Source organism: Cryptomeria japonica, chromosome 5 (genome assembly GCF_030272615.1).
Source record: "Cryptomeria japonica chromosome 5, Sugi_1.0, whole genome shotgun sequence".
Taxonomy (NCBI): Eukaryota; Viridiplantae; Streptophyta; class Pinopsida; order Cupressales; family Cupressaceae; genus Cryptomeria; species Cryptomeria japonica.
The window spans coordinates 280,245,867-280,264,130 of NC_081409.1; the positions used below are offsets into that span (position 1 = coordinate 280,245,867).

The 18,264-nt window shown below is 35.2% G+C and overlaps 1 protein-coding gene and 1 long non-coding RNA gene across 2 annotated transcripts; one reads left to right on the forward strand and one right to left on the reverse strand.

Moving 5' to 3' along the window:
• Nucleotides 1–2,260: 2,260 nt before the first annotated feature.
• Nucleotides 2,261–3,231, reverse strand: LOC131039607 (uncharacterized). Its single transcript, XR_009104678.2, has 3 exons — nt 3,093–3,231; nt 2,694–2,821; nt 2,261–2,580 (listed from the first exon to the last, which is right to left on the reverse strand). It is a non-coding gene; the product is annotated as an uncharacterized LOC131039607 (long non-coding RNA).
• LOC131039606 (serine/threonine-protein kinase-like protein CR4) lies at nt 2,817–9,350 on the forward strand. Its single transcript, XM_057972398.2, has 2 exons — nt 2,817–4,533; nt 7,846–9,350. Exons 1-2 carry the CDS (start codon nt 3,184–3,186, stop codon nt 9,058–9,060), a joined length of 2,565 nt encoding a protein of 854 aa, XP_057828381.1. The 5' UTR covers nt 2,817–3,183; the 3' UTR covers nt 9,061–9,350.
• The last annotated feature ends 8,914 nt before the right edge of the window (nt 9,351–18,264 follow it).

Below are 18,264 nucleotides of genomic sequence, written 5' to 3' on the forward strand. Positions count from 1 at the left end.
GAATCCTCTAATTTAATATTTTGTATGTTTTTTAGTCTAAAATTAGGAATCCTATAGTATTTTTGGTTATTTTGCCTCCCTTTTTAACCTTTATTCTCTTTATTTATGTAGGAATTAAACATGAAACATATAATAATAGATACCTCTTTTAGTCAAAAAATAGTTGTTCCCCCTCTAAGATACAATTTAACCCCTTACAAGGTATGTTTGTGTTGCTTACAAGGTACACCTATGTCCCACGTAAAACAAAAAAATAGTTAGCTTTTATATTAGTGACAATATTATAAACATTTTCTCTTCTTAGACTTTTCTTGTATCATCGACGTAAGTTCTAATTTTTCTCATTCTAAATTTGCTTGCTCCTAGTTTTGTCTTCTTTATTTCCAATTCCTAGTTTCCATTCAATATTATTTACTTTCATTAGTAATAGGTCTAATGCTTTTTTATTAGTGCTAGACTAGGATAAAAATCCTCATCTTTAACCCACATGCTTATAAATAAAAAATAATAATCTCCACACATTTTTATTTTCTTTTATCTTAATATTATTTGAAATTTGTTTCACATATGTATATTGGATTATATACTTCTAATGGATTTTCCTTGTTTTCCTATATGTTCATGCATATATGAAAGTTATTTTAACATTAAAAATAAATTATGTAAGCATGCTATTGCAATAAATGAACATTAGAGCAAATAATAATTAATAAGTAAACATGTAAAAAATCTTTAATGTTTATGTTAATAAAAAAATCATAAGATCAATAAATCTACTAATAACACCTATAACTGACTAAAATATATATGAAAAATATCATGTGTTTTTCAAGTTACGTATTGAAAATAGATATGGAATGTGTCTTCCCTTTTCTATTGCATTCTTATAACCATTTGGTAATATCTTCGCATACATATCCAAGACCTCTTATGCCTTTATTTTCCTATAAGTGTAATGATTTATGAATGCATTTTTAATAATGATCTGGTCCATACCCTTTATATCAAAAGCTCTCAAGTTACATAGTGAACATAGGCATGAAAGGTGTCTTTCCTTTTCTAGTGTATTCTTTTAACCATTTGGTAAGATCTTCACATACATATCCAAGACCTCTTATGCCTTTATTTTCCTATAAGTGTAATGGTTTATGAATGCATTTTTAATAATGATCTAGTCCATAGCCTTTATATCTAAGCTTTTGAATAATTCAATTATTGTGGGCCATGGAATCTATCATGTTATATAATTTTTATGGATCAACTATAAAGAGAATTTTTTTAATGGAAACAAAAATCAAGAAAATGTTATTTAAAACATGGACATAGGAACACAAAGTCCTTTTAAGAAGAAAATAAACAAAAACTATTTTATCGGGACATATAGTCTTCATTTTTTAAAAATATTTTTATCTTTAAAGAGTGAAGTTTAGATTTTAAAAATTTCATATAAACCAAAAAATACTTTCTAATAACAAACATATTGGTTTGAAAAATGAACACACACACACAAAAATACACTATGCTTAAAAAAGACAAGTGGTAGAAGGCACACACTCAAAATTATGTGAAATCAAGTCTGAATCAAAAGTTAATACAAGCACAAACATTAAAAAAACAATGAAGATGTTAAGTAATGAGCATAGCACCATCCAAAGGGATGAGAGTCATTTAATTTACCTCATACATAGAGGAGGATGAAAATATTATCAATTAATTTGACTCCTACTAGTGAGAACACCTTCTATCTCTTGATCTTCATTTGCAAGATGTTAGATATGTAGAGAAAAATACCCAAGATGAGAGTCATTTAATTTACCTCATATATAGAGGAGGATGAAAATATTATCAATTAATTTGACTCCTACTAGTGAGAACACCTTCTATCTCTTGATCTTCATTTTCAAGATGTTAGATATGAAGAGAAAAAATACCCAAATTTGGATAGATGAGGCAACTTGCTAAAATTTTTTATTACTACGCATCACTTTTCATTAATTTACAAATATATTACACCCCACAAAAAAAGGATAATTTTTGAAGGTGTCGTCTATGATACTCACACAATGCATTGACCCCATAATATATTTTATAAATTAGACTTATAAATACACTATAAGACTGGTAGCCGAAACTCTTTTTGACTAGTAGAAACATCATGGTGATATAAAAATAAAAGTGAGATTCAAAAAAGGATGACATAATTTGACTACCTTTTTGAGTGAGATTCAAAAGAATGGGCCACTATTATAAATATCAAACAAAGAATTTAATAATTGTATACAACACGTGTAGGCCAAAGAAATTACAAAGGTTTTATAGATAATAAAAATCAAAGACACCATCAAGTATAAAATCTGCAAGTCAAACGAAAACCTGGTACCTGCTGTCTGCGACTTACAAGTGGGAGAGTTTTTTCTCATGCAGATCTATTGTAGGTACAACTTACAAGCTATGTTTTTGGGGGTTCGATTTTTTGGGGTTATGTTTTGTATGACAAACAGTTGACTTCAAAATTGAAAAAACCATATAAAACGCCCCAAAGTTGCAATTATTCCCGTTTTCCTGGAATTATCCTTGGGACTGTTGCAGGAGAAACAGAAGAATATAATAATTATTTGTTATCACGTTAAAACCAAACATCAAATAATCTGGACTCATTTTTGAGCCCCGTATTAGCCGTTACGATCACTCACCTTTTTTCCCGATTAAGATGCCGAACACTTTTAAAAATTTGAAGGTTCAGAGTCCATTAATGCGATTTTCAAGAAAAATGGTGAGCAATGGAATTAAATGCTCACCAACTTCTTCCCACCAACTCAGCCTACAGAAATTCATTCGCGTAACGTCATTAATACGCACATTCAAAGTCCGACAGGATATTAATTACAGATTCCTACTCTCATGGGAGCATGTAGCTATTCCCATGTTACAGTTTTTTTTCACAGATGAGAAGAAGAAGAAGAAAAAGAGCCAGCCCTAAATATAACATGAATAATCTACAATACCCATGTTGACTAAACTTGCAGGAACAGAAAATAACAAAGATTAAAGTCGACTAAAAGACTAAACAATGCTGTAGAATGGCGGTCTACCTTTAAAGCAGATTTGCACCCGGCTGAGAGCTCCGCCGGGTCTGGTATGGACCGGCATTTAGTTGCAGGGTTTTTTTAGGGTTACTTGAGTATGGAAAAGAAGGTTAAAGAATATGTAGCGGTGTTCTTTGTTTTCCTGGCTGTTAAATTCACAGCTGTTTCGGCTGTCGGATCAATGAGTTCTCTGGCAGCTTCGTATGGAGAAAATGGGCGGACACTTTGCGGGCTGAACGCCGATGGCTCACATTTTGCTACTTGTTTCGGCAGCGATGCAGCGATTGTTTACGGTGCGCCTCTCAGAAAGGCGTTTACTGGCCTGACCGCCGGTGATGGTTTTGTGTGTGGATTGGAGGGTTCAGGGCAGCCGTATTGCTGGGGAAACAATGTGTATGTGCAGATGGGTGTGCCGCCCTCTGCCGCTTTGTATGTTGAGATCAGTGCAGGGGATCATCATTTGTGTGCTTTGAGGAAATGGGTGAAGGATGAACCGGCTGTGGATTGTTGGGGATATAATATGACCGGATCGTATTTGACAGGTGTGCGGTTGGAGTCTATTACGGCCGGTAGTTTGTTTAATTGTGGGCTTGTGAAGGGGAATCGTAGTGCGGTTTGTTGGGGCGATGAGACGGGCAGTGGGGTAATTAGTATGGTTCCCAAGGGTTTCAGATTTCGAAGCTTGGCGGCTGGAGGGTATCATGTTTGTGGGCTTTTAAGGTCTGAGCCTCCGGGTAGGGCTGTTTGTTGGGGTCGGACTGAGCTGAGCTATGGCTTTGATCCGCCGGGGGCTCTGTTGAGTGAAATTGTGGGTGGGAAGTTTCATGCCTGTGGGATTTTGGCGGCGAATCGGCATGTCATTTGTTGGGGCCAGGCTTTGCCCGGAATGAGCCCGGCGCCTGCGGGTGTGGAGTTTTTGGCCCTTGCGGCTGGGGATTTTTTTACCTGCGGTGTGACGGGTTCTCTGCAGACGGTTTGTTGGGGGTTGAATTATCCAAGGAATTCTCCTCTGGCAATTGTGCCCGGGACTTGTAGGGCTGGGCCTTGTGAGAGTGGGAGTTATGAGTATGAGAAGAACCTTTGTTTGCCGCCTGCTAGAGTTTGTGTTTCGTGTAGTAAGGTTTGCCCTGATGGGATGTTTGAGTCCAAGGCTTGTGGACCCGCCGGTGATCGGCAATGCAGTTATAATTGTTCGGTCTGTGGGGAAGAATCCGGGCAGGGGTGTGGTGAAGAATGTGGGAAACAGTCTGGTGGGAAGAAGAAACGGGCAGCCCTTGGGACGCCGATGATTGTGGCGGAGATGGCTATAGCTGTTGTTGTGGGGGTTATTTTGTCTGCGATGGCGGTCGCTTGGATCCGGTTCAGGATGTCTAAGCCGGATCTGCCGGAGGCAACTGTTAGCATAAAAGCGTCGCCTGCACCAAACAAGAAGGCAACTGTAGCGCAGGTAATGAACTGAACTAACATTGCAATGAAAAGATTCACTAGGTCTCTAGAGCTCAATTCAATCTGAGTTTAATATTGGTTGGATTTCAAATTATATAATATCTTTTGATTATGGTATTATGACTGTTCTTAATTTATTAAATAACTTATGAAATCAATAATTCTAATAAAAAATATAACTGTTTGTAATTATTTTACTCTCATATAATGTAGGTTAACGGTGTGGTTGAATGTCTCCATTTTGAAAATGAAAGGGTGGTTTTATGTTGTAAATGTTTCTGGATTTGAATGTGTTAGTTTTTTTACTGATGAATCAGGATTAAACTGCTTGATCCATCAGAGAAAGAGAAAGAGAAGAGAAGAGAAATGAATAGTTATTAGCAAACCAAACAATTATAAATGTAAGGAAAAATATGCAAACCAAGCAACTATAAATGTAAGAAAAATGATACGATTTGAATATTTACATTACAAAAAAAATAATAAGCAGAATTGAACTGAACCAACATTGCAATGAAATCCGCTGAAATTAAAACAAGAAAAGATTCACAAGGCCTCAAAGAGCTCATTTCAATCAAGTTTAATATTAGATTGATTTCACATATAATTTTTCTGATTGTGGTACTATGGCTGTTCTTAAATTAAAGTAACTGAAAAAGTAAATATAATAATTAAATATAGAACTACTTTTTTATCACTTTTGGTCTTTGCTGTGAATAAGAGTAGAATTGGTATTTGACTGTTGACTAGATAATGTAGAATAATGGGGTGGTTGAATGTCTCAATTTTGTAAATGTAAAGGTGGTTTTATGTTCAATTTATATAAATGTTTTTAGATTTGATTGTGCATGTTTTTCTAACTGATGAATCTTAAAATTGATTAGAGTTAAACTACATGATTCATCGTCATAAAATAGAAAATAAAAGGAGATGAAAAACCAATGATTATTAGCAAACAATTTAAAATTCAAATATCGACATTACAAAAGAAATCGTGACAAAAATTAAAGATTGATAATTACAATTGCAAATAATTAAAGGAAGAAAAGCAAACAGCAGCGGCATTATCAACAGCTGCCTATATCAGCTTTCCAGAAGTTTAATATTTATTTCTTATACATATGTATGTTTTGGTATGTATCTTGAATATGACGCGTGCACTTGGGAGTGTATTTGAATAGGCGCTTTCACCAGAGATACTCTCGCTGTGTGTTCTGTGTATATCTATCTTGATGGCCTGATATGCTTGACAAATTCTCTACTGTGGGTAAAGAATTCTGTACCTTGTTATTTTGATACACAAATGAGTTTTCTCTTGTGTGTGCACTATCTTGAATAATCTCATATACATAACAATTCTCTTGACTGCATTGGGTGTGTCATGAAAGTAAAAGTTCTCAAAGGGTGCAATTTATGTGCATCTTTCAATTAAATTTCATTAATTCTCTAATATCTTTCAGCATTCTCTTATAGAGTGAATTAAATAAATGGAGTGAATAGCGGGCTCATACAGCTAGATATCACCTTCCTTTGTAAATTATCATGAACCACAACTTTTATGTTTACAACGCTGGTTTTAGTGGTATGTTAATTTATGTGTACGTCTCACGTTGACGTCGTCAATTATGGGGTACTTCATTCTTTGAAATTGGATTTGTAAATATTGATTTCGACGGGTTTTATTCACATTAATAAAATTGAATATAAAATTAAAAAGTTCTCTGTCCTTGCATTAAAGTACTCTGCTATGCCATGTGCAATCATCCAAATTATTAGTCAGACTGAAAGATTCAGCTTTTTTGGGTTACATGCTTTTAGAAGTTTTTAATTCTACGTGGAAGTCAATCGCCGGTATTTTGGCAATAATTTGTGCCTTCTTTGTTCCTAATATGCGGCTGGTCCAATGCATGTTTGATAAATGAATGTTTGTTAATAATGTTCACGGGATCAAATAGTTAAAAGGTTTTAATAATATTTATAAAATAAAAATTAAAAAATGAAGTTTTTTAATAATATTTATAAAATAAAAATTAAAAAATGAAGTTTTTTAATAATATTTATGAAACCAAACAATCATTAGAGAAATGAAAATTTTAGATAATGTTTATGAGATCAAACAGTTAATGGAGAAATAAAGGTTTTAAATAATGTTTATGAGACCAAACAGTGTATGGGGTACAGATAATTGATCAGAGTCAGACTATTAAGTGCAAAAGTTCAAACATGCAAGCTGTCCACACAGCATCAATTTGAGCTACCTTTTCTTTTGGATTCTGGATTTTCTGCTGTGAACTTGATCAAATAATTTGTAGTTTTTGTAATTTTTTCTTTTTCAAATAGATTTAAAGGATTTATATTCAAAATCTCAATGTAATTGATCTGTATATCTATGTAAGCAGGACAGTCTAAATGTAGTGCCATTGTGTCTCAACTTGTTCCAATGTACAGAAACAGCATATTCTAGCTGCCCACTCTACTTTGGATGTTGTCCACCTTCTGATTTGATGACTAAGCTGATGCCAACTAGTTTTTAGCTGACTTTTTGGTATAAAAGAATACTTTTTAACACTAGAAGGCGATATCCACCTTTCGATTTCACATCAAACCTTTCAAGGACCAGAAAGTTTCAGTAAAAGGGATTCACAAAGCTGGCCTTCTGAGCATGTGGACAGCTATTAGATGTATTTCATGTCTATTCTGCCAAGTGTGCATGCTTGTTTCTATAATTGTATATTCTGAGTTTATGTTAAATTGGGTATGAGGTTATTCCACATTTGTAGGTTGCAAGTTTGTTATCTTTTTTTCTTCAAACAAATTATTAAAAGAGCTCATATTCAAAATCTCAATGTAATAAGCTGGCTATTTCTAAAATACAGAAAAAGCATGTGTCTGCCTACTCTTCTTTAAATATTTTCATCTTCAATTTGACACCTAAACTTAATGCAAACTAATCTTTAATTGAACTTTGATATAACATAATATTTTAATTCTAAAAGATATTTACCACCTTCCAATTTCACATCTAATCTTAGCAGGCCCAAAAAGTTCCAGTAAAAGCCATTCACCTCAGGGCTGGCCTCTCCTGTGTGTTACAGCTATTGGATGTATTTCATGTCTATTCTATAAGTATGTATGACTGGTTCTAGAATTGTATATTCTGACTTTATGTTATAGTTCAGTAGGTTGCAATCAATTTGTGTATGTTGGGTGAGTTATTATTATTGTCAAAAATATAACTTTTCACTGTTGAACTGTTTGAAACTTGCTATTCAAAGAATTGTTCTCTGAGCCCTTTTTTCATTTTTGGGTGCAGCACGAATTCAAGATCAAGCGGGCGCAGGTATTCAAATATGAGGAGCTGGAGCGAGCGACAGGGGCCTTCAACAAGGAAAGCGAGGTAGGGCGGGGCAGCTACTCGGTGGTGTTTAAGGGCATTCTATCAGACAACCGGGTTGTGGCCGTGAAACGGGCGGTGGTGGCGGCTGAGCGCCACCGAACCGACTGCAACGAGTTCGAGCGTGAGGTGGACTTACTGTCACGGCTCAACCACGCCCACCTCTTGAACCTCCTGGGCTACTGCGATCAGAATGGCGAGCGCCTCCTGGTCTACGAATTCATGTCTCATGGAACCCTACACGAGCACCTGCACGGCAAAACCAAGCCAAAACTCAGCTGGATCCGCCGGGTCACCATAGCCGTACAGGCCGCCCGGGGGCTAGAGTACTTGCACGGTTACGCTTGCCCGCCGGTTATTCACCGCGACATAAAGTCATCCAACATTCTGATCGATGAGGATCACAATGCCCGGGTGGCCGATTTTGGCCTTTCTCTGCTCGGTCCGGCAGACAGCAGCTGCCCGCTCGACGAGCTCCCGGCGGGCACTTTGGGTTATCTCGACCCAGAGTATTACAGACTCCATTACCTCACCACAAAATCAGATGTTTACAGCTTTGGCGTCTTGTTACTCGAAATCCTCAGCGGGCGGAAGGCAATTGACATGAAGTATGAAGAGGGTAGCGGCAATATAGTGGAATGGGCCGTTCCGCTGATCAAATCAGGCCAAACGGGGCTCATTTTGGACCCAGATTTGGAGCCGCCTATGAATTACGAGGCCCTGTTTCGCATTGCCAAGGTCGCATACAAGTGCGTGAAAATGCAGGGGAAAAAGCGGCCGTCCATGGATCGTGTCACGACGGAGCTCGAGCGAGCCCTGGCATTGCTGATGGGTACGCCCTGTGATGAACAGCCCATTCTGCCCACAGAGGTCGTTTTGGGCAGTAGCAGGTTGCATAGAAAACCCTCTGGTGGATCGCAGGATTTGGAAGTGCGGGCGCCCTCCTGGATTACTTTCCCCAGCGTTGCATCTTCGCAGAGGAGAAAATCCTCTGTTTCTGAGGACACCAAGAATGAGCAACAGGAGCACGCCGGGTCACTGCGGCGGGTCGTTGAAGTGAAAGACCAGCAGGAGGACGCGGAGATCTGCCCGGCTTCCCCACAGCAAAATCTTTTCTTGCAGTGTAATTTCTGATTATTGAACCTCCATTTCCAGGCTATTTCTCTGTTCAAATATTGTTTGCGTGGATTTTGGAGATGCATTGGTTTAAAATCTTGATTATTTTGGTCCAGAACAGAATTTGTAAAATCTGATAGTACTGGGATGCTGTGTTTCTAACCATTGAATTTCTAACTCACGGTCGGGTTGCGTCCAGAGTCCAGAGTGTCATTTCCTTCCTGGATTTTCAAATTTTTTTCCGGGGCTGTTGAATTTGTTTATGGGCTTCAAGCTTTTTGGCAATTATAATTTGTTACAGAAGTTTTCTTCCGGTGTACAGAAGAATTTAATGGCTTTTAAGTACAGGTCGCTATTGAATTCCTTGTCTCAGCGATTATTTAATGGTGATTATATAGCGTGGAGGGGCTTATATGTTTATGACTTTACTAATCCTCCCACTTCTAATTGGACACTGAATTGGGGTTTTGTTTTGGAAGCTAGGTTCCTATTTCAAGAGGATTAAATAAATGATGGTATAATTCTCTACAATTCATGGCTAGTAGATGTAAACTGATTTGTTTGATATAAAAAATAAAAAATATTTGAACTTTTGAAAATAATTATTTGTTTTCAATTTAAAATAATTTTTTATAAATGATGAAATTTAGAAATTCATATCTTGATAAATTTAAAAATTTGAAAACAAATGAAATAGAAAATAAAATAGAAAATATGAGTTGGTACCCTTTGAGTGGGGGTGAGTTTTGATAAAAATAGGCCTCTAGTGGAAAGCTTTCAATCAAGTAAAGTTGAGAAACATTGCTCATTGTGCATGGAAGAGATAGCATAAGGAATTGTAACAACTTTTTCTCTTTTCCATCTTTTTTTTTTTAAGTGCAATCTTAAGCAAAAGGTTTAGTCAACTTCAGCGATTGAACACACTTAGGTGAAAAGCCCTTGAGGATATGGTTTTTCGTGCAGTTCTCCAATGTTTTGTTTCTGATTTCTACTGCTTGGTGTATATTAAAGGAGTCAAGGCCCCATGAGCTTCTTGTGTTTAGGAGCAAAGGGGCATTTGGTGGTGGAAAACTTTTCTAATTGTTGCATTGTACAACTTGCATGTTTTGGAAACTTTGCTATTAATACTTTTGCCATATTTCATATTTTTCCCTCAATGCAATATTGGAATCCACTATGGTCTTGTGGTGGGAGGAAAGGAACTCTTCACCAAGCTCTCAATAGATGGTGAAGATGCAATATTTATTGCAGGTTTGAATGCTTTCCCTTAGTGACCCACTAGTGGATATGATCCTTCCTCAACTAAAAGAGGATGACACTTCATTATTTGAACAAATCAATTAAGAGCGGTTGATGAAATTCACACTAGGATATTGGTACATTGTGAGACATGTCAAGGAGAGATTCAAATGAGTCTCGCACATCAACTTGGTTTATGTTTAATGTGTCTCTCCTATCAATTAATTCCATAATTGATAAGAAAGTCCATTACTATGTTAACCTCTTAGTATGTATAATGGGTTGCATTGTTTGCTAGGTTATCTAAGAGTGATTATACCTTTTTAGGATGTTGAAAACTTATGGTCAATATGGGGGACCTTTCATTTTTATAATGTTCATTGCTTTTTTTGTAATGTTAATTTGAAATATAAAATGAAAACAAAGAAAGATTGAAAGTTCCAATTCCAATCAAATAAAACCTTAGAGCATGCGATGAAGTTTAAAACAATGTAACAAAACAAGTATTGCAAGACAATATTGCCAAACAACTCCAATGTGATTAGTACGTGTGTGCTCTTTGCTTGAAGATTATTATGATAGCATTTACTTAGCTCAAAATGTGAGGATGAAATAGATGAGAGGGTGCTTTAATTTATAGATTTTTGAAAGAAGAAAGTGTTTACTAAGATGTGACGGAGAGACCAATGACAAATGATGAATGAGAGGATTTCCCTAGGAGTAAGGAGAGGATGGAGGGTTGAGACATTAAGGGTCAAGAATACTAGGACTCTAATTCTTGGAATTGGTGGACAAATTATTGGAACCATGAGGTCAAGTGTTCTTAGGTGTTTTTATTCTTGGGATAGGTAGAGTGAATCTAGCTATAATTAAATATAGTTTATAATAATCGTATCCATGTGTGAGGCGGAAAATAGGTGTAAATAATAATTTACTTATGTGAGATAAGATGGAAATGGGACTTAATTAAATAATAAGATTATTTAAATTAAGTGGGGGTCATAAAGTGAAGGGGACTTGACTAGGTATTTGTTCAATTAGGATAAAGGTATATTAGGGAAATATATAAGCGTCTACATTTTGCTCCTCTTTGATACAATGACGTGACCAAGTGGTGTTGTGTCAAAGAAGAATAAAAAGTAGGATGAGATCGAGCTTCAATTGTAGGTTGTTCTGGTAACTTAAGGATGATTTTAGAAGTGATGAAAGTTGGATAAAATGGAGCTTACGAGGTTTACTGAAAAGACAAAGGATGATAAGAAAATGTGCTATGATTGGGAAAAGATGACTAGGGAGAAATCATAATGGGATCATGTACATTCCATGGATATAAACATGATAATGCATGAGGTTTGTACATATTGATTGATGTCACTTAGATGATTGGATGAGAGGCTAATAGATTGCATGGGTGTACATGATTGGTGATGATATCTCACAAGGGGCAATGTTTGGTGGAAGAGGATGGACAAATGGTGGTAAATGCTAAAAATGGATGTGTAGTGTCATAAATTGCAACCCCTTTACAATTTCACACTCCTTTTTGGGCCCTTGCTTTAGTGTGTTTTTTTCTAGGTTATTTTTAGCTTATTTTTGGCAGTATCTCATCCAAATCGTCATCATATGCTCATGAGGTTGCTTGATCGAATGCCCTAGGCTTGTGCACTCTTGAATCGCCCATAGTTTTCCCTTTTTTGGGTGGACTACAATACCTAGTGCTATATTCCTAGTGGAATAGGGCACCTAGTGACATAGTCCCTCCAAAAGGGGCCCAAATTCAAATGTGTTAGTGTCAATTTTTGTCATTTGTGATGTGATCTTGATATTTTGATATGATCATTGGAAGTTGACCTAAAAGTGAAAACACCCTGAGAACCCTATATAAAGAAACCATCTCTAATTCATTTAATCATATTTCATCATTTATCAATTTTGTTCACAAGCATTCCTAATTCCTTCAAGTGCAGATTTGAGTACAAGGAGCATCAAGCTACAACAAGCTACCTTAAAGTATGTTTTCATGATGGATTTTGTTATGATTTATCATGTTATAGCATCAACATTTGGAGGAATCATCTAAAGAGAATTGCATCGCCACCATTATCAATCTTGAGGTATAATCTTGTCAATTTTGCATTTCACTTTAGATTTAGCCTCTCCCTTACCAGGGGTACCTTCTCTTTTCTAATCAATCAAAGATGTGGTGGAGGTTAATTCCTACTTGGGGTTTGACTTATGCAATCTCCTATATATCACACCACTTTCCCTATTTCCCGTGTGCATGTAATAGATCTAACAACCAAAAGTTGCAAAGTTGCAGAGAACAAACTTAGACATACAATTCCAGATTTTGAATAAGCAAAAATCCTATCTATGTCGATTTGCAGATGACTGACACTTTTTGGCTAAATTTTAGAGGGAATAACCTATAGTGTCCTGATCTAGATCTAAAGTTTTAGTTAACAGAAGCACCTTCAGTTCTATGGCACCGAGCACACTTGTTCGACACTTTCAACCAAATTTAGTAAATAGGTTGCTCTTTGCGTCTCATTTCCATATTTTTACATCTGTAATGACTTTTAGTTCTATTTGTCTATCTATGTTGAATCTTGTCAATTTCTTAGCATTTTACCTAGTTCTTGCATAATTTCTCATTGTATCCTATCCAATCACAATTCAAAAGGGAATAATTAGTCACAATGCTCAACTATCCTATAGGATCTAAGTTGAGCCTATTTGGTTGTTCCCCAATGAATGTAGGATTGGAAATGATTCCTAATTTGCATGTTCTAGCTAGAAAATTTCATTTTCCTAGATTTCATTTTGGTTAACCTGACATGTCTTACACTTGCACAATTTCTATTTTTTTATTTTAGATATGAAATTCATTACATACATTGGTTGAAAGTTGCTTTTGGTTACATAATTATTGATTAATATAGCATATGTTGCTGGGTATATTGTTTAATCATAGTGCATTTGATGAAGGGAGTTATTATCTTCTCTTGCTAGTTCAATTTGAACTTTTAGTCAAGACATTCATGACATTCCATTTTATGTATATGATGATAACTTATCTCTTCCTTTTATCCATAGCTATGCAAGAGTTGAAACATTAATTAACCATGCTTGTCCCTCTCCTAAAGATCCTCTTATCCATAAGGACTTTTTGGAGTAGAGGATGATGCCATTAGCACCTTTCTTAATGCTCTCTATTTTAAGGATGAAGCATTGATAAATCATGCTTGTCTCTCTTCCAAAATTGGTCCCACTCATGATGATATTTTAACACAAGAGGATAATATTATAAACACCTTCGTTAATGTCATTTTTCCTTCCATGCACCTAAATGACATATTTTTTAATCACTCTCCCAAAGTTTGTCATACTCATGAGGATACCTCGGAGAAAGAGGGTGATATCTTTAGCACTTTTCTTGATGCTCTCCCTTCTAGAGATAAATCCTTGAAGAGAAAAGAGCCTAATTGTAAGGGGCATAACCCAAAACTATATCACAAAATCAATTAAATAGCTCAATAATCTCATTAGCAAAGAAATAAATAAAATACCACCAATACTTGAGTACATGTTACATCTTCACATGAAGTAATGTTTAATCAAGAATCATAGAGTACAAGATACATATTTTACAAAAATGTGACCTAGGATTTCAAGGCCATCTTGTCACAACAATACAAATAAAGATATAAAATCATTGAGTCTCCAACTACCACTAACCCAACAGTCATCCGCAAACCAAGAAACAAGAACATGGTTTAGGCACTTATTTGCCCAACCATGAAGATTATGCTTCCCCAAAATTCTCCCTACTCAAAGAACACCCAACCTTGCATGAGATGCCTAGCAATTTGGAATTGATGGATAGGATGGAATCTGGTGCAACCTGATACATCTACAAGCATTTCATATAAGAATATGACATGTCCTAATATTAATATATGACAAAGAGTGTAAATAAATATTCATCTATTTCAATGGTACACACAGCTTTGGCCAAATCATTTCAATTGTTTAATGGTAGGTAGATCCGAAAAAGCCTGCCCCCCCCATATTAATCCATATTCGACACTCATCCTATAAATGTAAAGCCACAACTACATAGAGTAAAGAAAATTAGTCTCCTTAAGTCAGAACAATTTACAACATAACATGCATGTTTAAATCATCAAATAATTCTTTATTCTTCTATACAAAATGACTAATTATATAGTAAATTTTTTTAATGGAATCATGCAAATTTTTATATTTTGTTCATATTGTTATTATTATATCATGTTTTCTAACAACTTTCATTGATGTAATTGCCAGTTAGAACTATAAGAAATTAGTCACAGAGCATTAGATATTAAACACACAAACACACACACACACACATAAATATTAATATATGATTTTAATATATTAAAAAAAAAGAAACATTGGATAAAATACACGACAACATGTAAGAAATGAATATTCATATTATAGGTTGAAACTGATATACAATTCTAGCAAGATCTTTCATAACACACATATGAATTAATATAAACACTTCAAATCTTCTTATATGATAAATTAATTTTCAAACTTCTATTTCTATGTTGCATATCTATATGTATTTTATGTCTCTAAATAAAATGTGGACAAATGATTAGAGGTCACATTTGAAATCATAGAGGTTCATTCTGAAGACCATAAAGAATACCATTCACATAGACTAAGGCAAATCAATGCATAACACTATTAAAAAAAAGAAGGGATTCACAACATTCTTGGAACGTTAGGGTGAAATTAGAAGACCAAAACCCATAGATTTAGAAATTGCTAACCATGGAGAATGAATTTGCATGGAGAAAATTGATATATCAACCTCTTCTTATGACATTAGCTAGATCTAAAGCAAGACAAAGAGCATGAGTTACTTAGATGAATTTGGTTGCAATAGCGATTATTTAACCTCTATAAAGCTCAGTGCTAAAGTTAGATTTGTACTTATGTTAACAAAGATATAAGTATGTAGTGTGCTATGAACTCTTTATATATATATATATATGAAAGCAATATTATGTAAAACATCTAACTATGCAGGCCAAACAGGCAGAATTCGTGCAAACATGGAACTATTCAATCAAAGATCATCTACAGAGCTAAAAGCTGGAAGCTAAAGAATAATGACATCTTTTATTTGAAAGTGGCAAATAGGGGCTTGTAAAGGAGGGGTAACATAAAAACACCCCTCCTGATTTCCTCGGCCCGGGGTCTCTTTGGTTTATGTGGTGGTTGTACCAAAAATTAGAATTATTGTTTATTATGTAATATTATGCTGGACTATGGTCCCGGGCAAGGCCGGAGGTTTTCTCGCCTGCACTCTTTCCTACCGGCGCCCGCACGAGTGGAGAGTTGTACTATAACTTTAAAATAATTAATAAAATTCTTAGCCTCGGCCTCTTACCGATCAAAAAAAAAAAATTATGTAAAACAAAATAAAACAAGATCTTTTATTTTTCTAATTAAATTAAATATATAAATATATGAAGATAATAACATTATGAAATAAAGAAAAATAAATCTTTAATTTTTCTTATTAAATTAATTTTATGCAATTAAATAATCACAAGGCAAAATGCATGTCTATACTTGTTAATTTTACAATTTAATCAATCATAAAGAGTAATCATCAATTAACCAATTGTAAGACATAATACACAATTTAATCTATGATAAGACAATGCACAATGTATTCATGTTAGAAGCACTCTATATGTAAGATGAATGTATGTACGTGTGTGTGTGGGATTCCATTATGCCAATCGTTGCCAAACTACTGGGTCACCTCTACCTCAACCATGTTCTCGCCTTCAACCCGTTCCCTACACTCACTTAAACTCAAATTCTTGGTCAATATGTTTGTACATACATCCATAATCATAACCTTCAAAACATTTGCAATGAAAATAAAATAACTCTTCACCACCTAAATATACATTTATCAATAAATCAAATAGCATTTGTTAATTGTTCCAATGGTCTCATTCATTTTTGCGTGTTATTGGGATGTGACGTCAATCAAAGCCACGCCAATACAATTCATGTTCTCGATCATGCAAAATGAATATGTGAAGCCTAGAATTGTTGTTCATCTTCATCAAAATGCCCCTCAACCTCGAACCAAACTTGCGATTTTTGCTAAGAAACCAACTAGACCTCTTGGCTACATTTCAAACTAGACAAAATAAATGACTCAAAGATATAGGATGAATCAACAAATGTCACAACAACATAATTACCATGCAACGACTCACACATATAACTATCAAAACAATATTCTTCCCACTTCTTAACCTATTTATTATCCACCCCCTCATCTTCCACAACATGTTTATAGGGAGCATAATCTCGTTGAGCAACTTCACGCTACTTTAGCTAAGATCTCCCATTGGGAATTGATTCAAAATTCAGCTACATACCACAAGTTGATCCAGGAAGCATTACAAAAGTTAGTTGCCTCTCTTTTTGTTGGACCAAAGGATGTAGCAACCATGCTTGATTGTATGCATGAAACAAAGATGGATATTGTGTTATGGCGAGATGAATTACATTCTTTGAAAGTTCAAAATCAACATGATCCTGTGATGATCATACTTCTGATTAATGAACGAAGGATAAAGTGTACCTTAATTGATAATGGATCGGGTCTTAATGTTTGTAGCATAAACTTGTTACATAAAATAAATATGGATACCTCCCTCATTTGACCTGATTCTCTCTCTATTCATGGATTTGAAAATGTTGGTAGATAGTCGTTAGGTATAGTCAAATTACCTATCATGGTAGGACCCATGAATTTACCCACAACTATCCATGTCATGGCCGATACCCTAACATACAATCTTATTCTAAGTAAATTGTGGATTCATGCTATGCAAGTAGTCCCTTCTACCATTCATTGCACAATCAAATTCATACATGATAATGAACTTTACATAATCAAGGCTAATTCTAATCCTTACAATGATGTGCAAAGAGTAGGATGTATATCTTTCTTTAACAATATGATTCCATCTACAATACAGTCTCTTGTCGATGATTCTTTCTTAGAGAAAAGTTGGGGTCCATTAGACTCGACACCCTTTTTTAAAGGAGAATACAAAGTTCCCTAATTCAAAATTGAAGCCTCCAATTTGCTTTGTGTTTCATTTGTTCAAGCTTCTTCTAAATCAATTCCAACTTCCTCTTCTAACACATGTCTTAATGATTGTTGGGTCTCTTTATACTTCAACCCAATCGAAACTAAGAGTGAACCCTATCCTCCTGACATTTCAACACCCACTAAGGATCTTACATTTGATTCAAAACATGGATGCAATGGACATGGTTTATGATGTATGCAAAAAAGTATTGAGGCTCATTATAAATCTACATCACACTTTTATAAATAAGTTTTAGGTTCCCAACCTCCTCCTTTGTTGACATCCCCTTCCCCATTGTGTTATTATCCTAACTTTTCATCTAAACAAGAGAATATTTTGTTCAACCTTCTTCAAGCCAAATCGATTACTTTCTCTTGCCCAAAACGAAGGAGAAAACGTAAACAAAATCATGAAAATTCTTTTGTTTGTGTGTACCATCAAACATATGTACATTCCATTAAATAATGTCAAGCTTTGGAGTGTAAATTAGGCAAACTCCTATATAGCACAACATTTTCCCTCTTTTTTGTCTGCAGGTTACAAATTTGACAGATGAAAGTCACAAAGGTGTAGAGAGTAGATTAAGACATGCAATTCCAACTTTTAAACAAGTGGAAACCTTTGGTCTATACCGATTTGCACACAAGACTAGCACTTTTGGCTAAATTTCTGAGGGAATGATCTACACAACATCCTACATCCTAATCCAAAATCCAAAATTTTAACTGATGGAAGCACCTTCAACTCTATGGTACCTAGCTGTACAGTGGAAAATTTTGGGCTTAGCAAATTC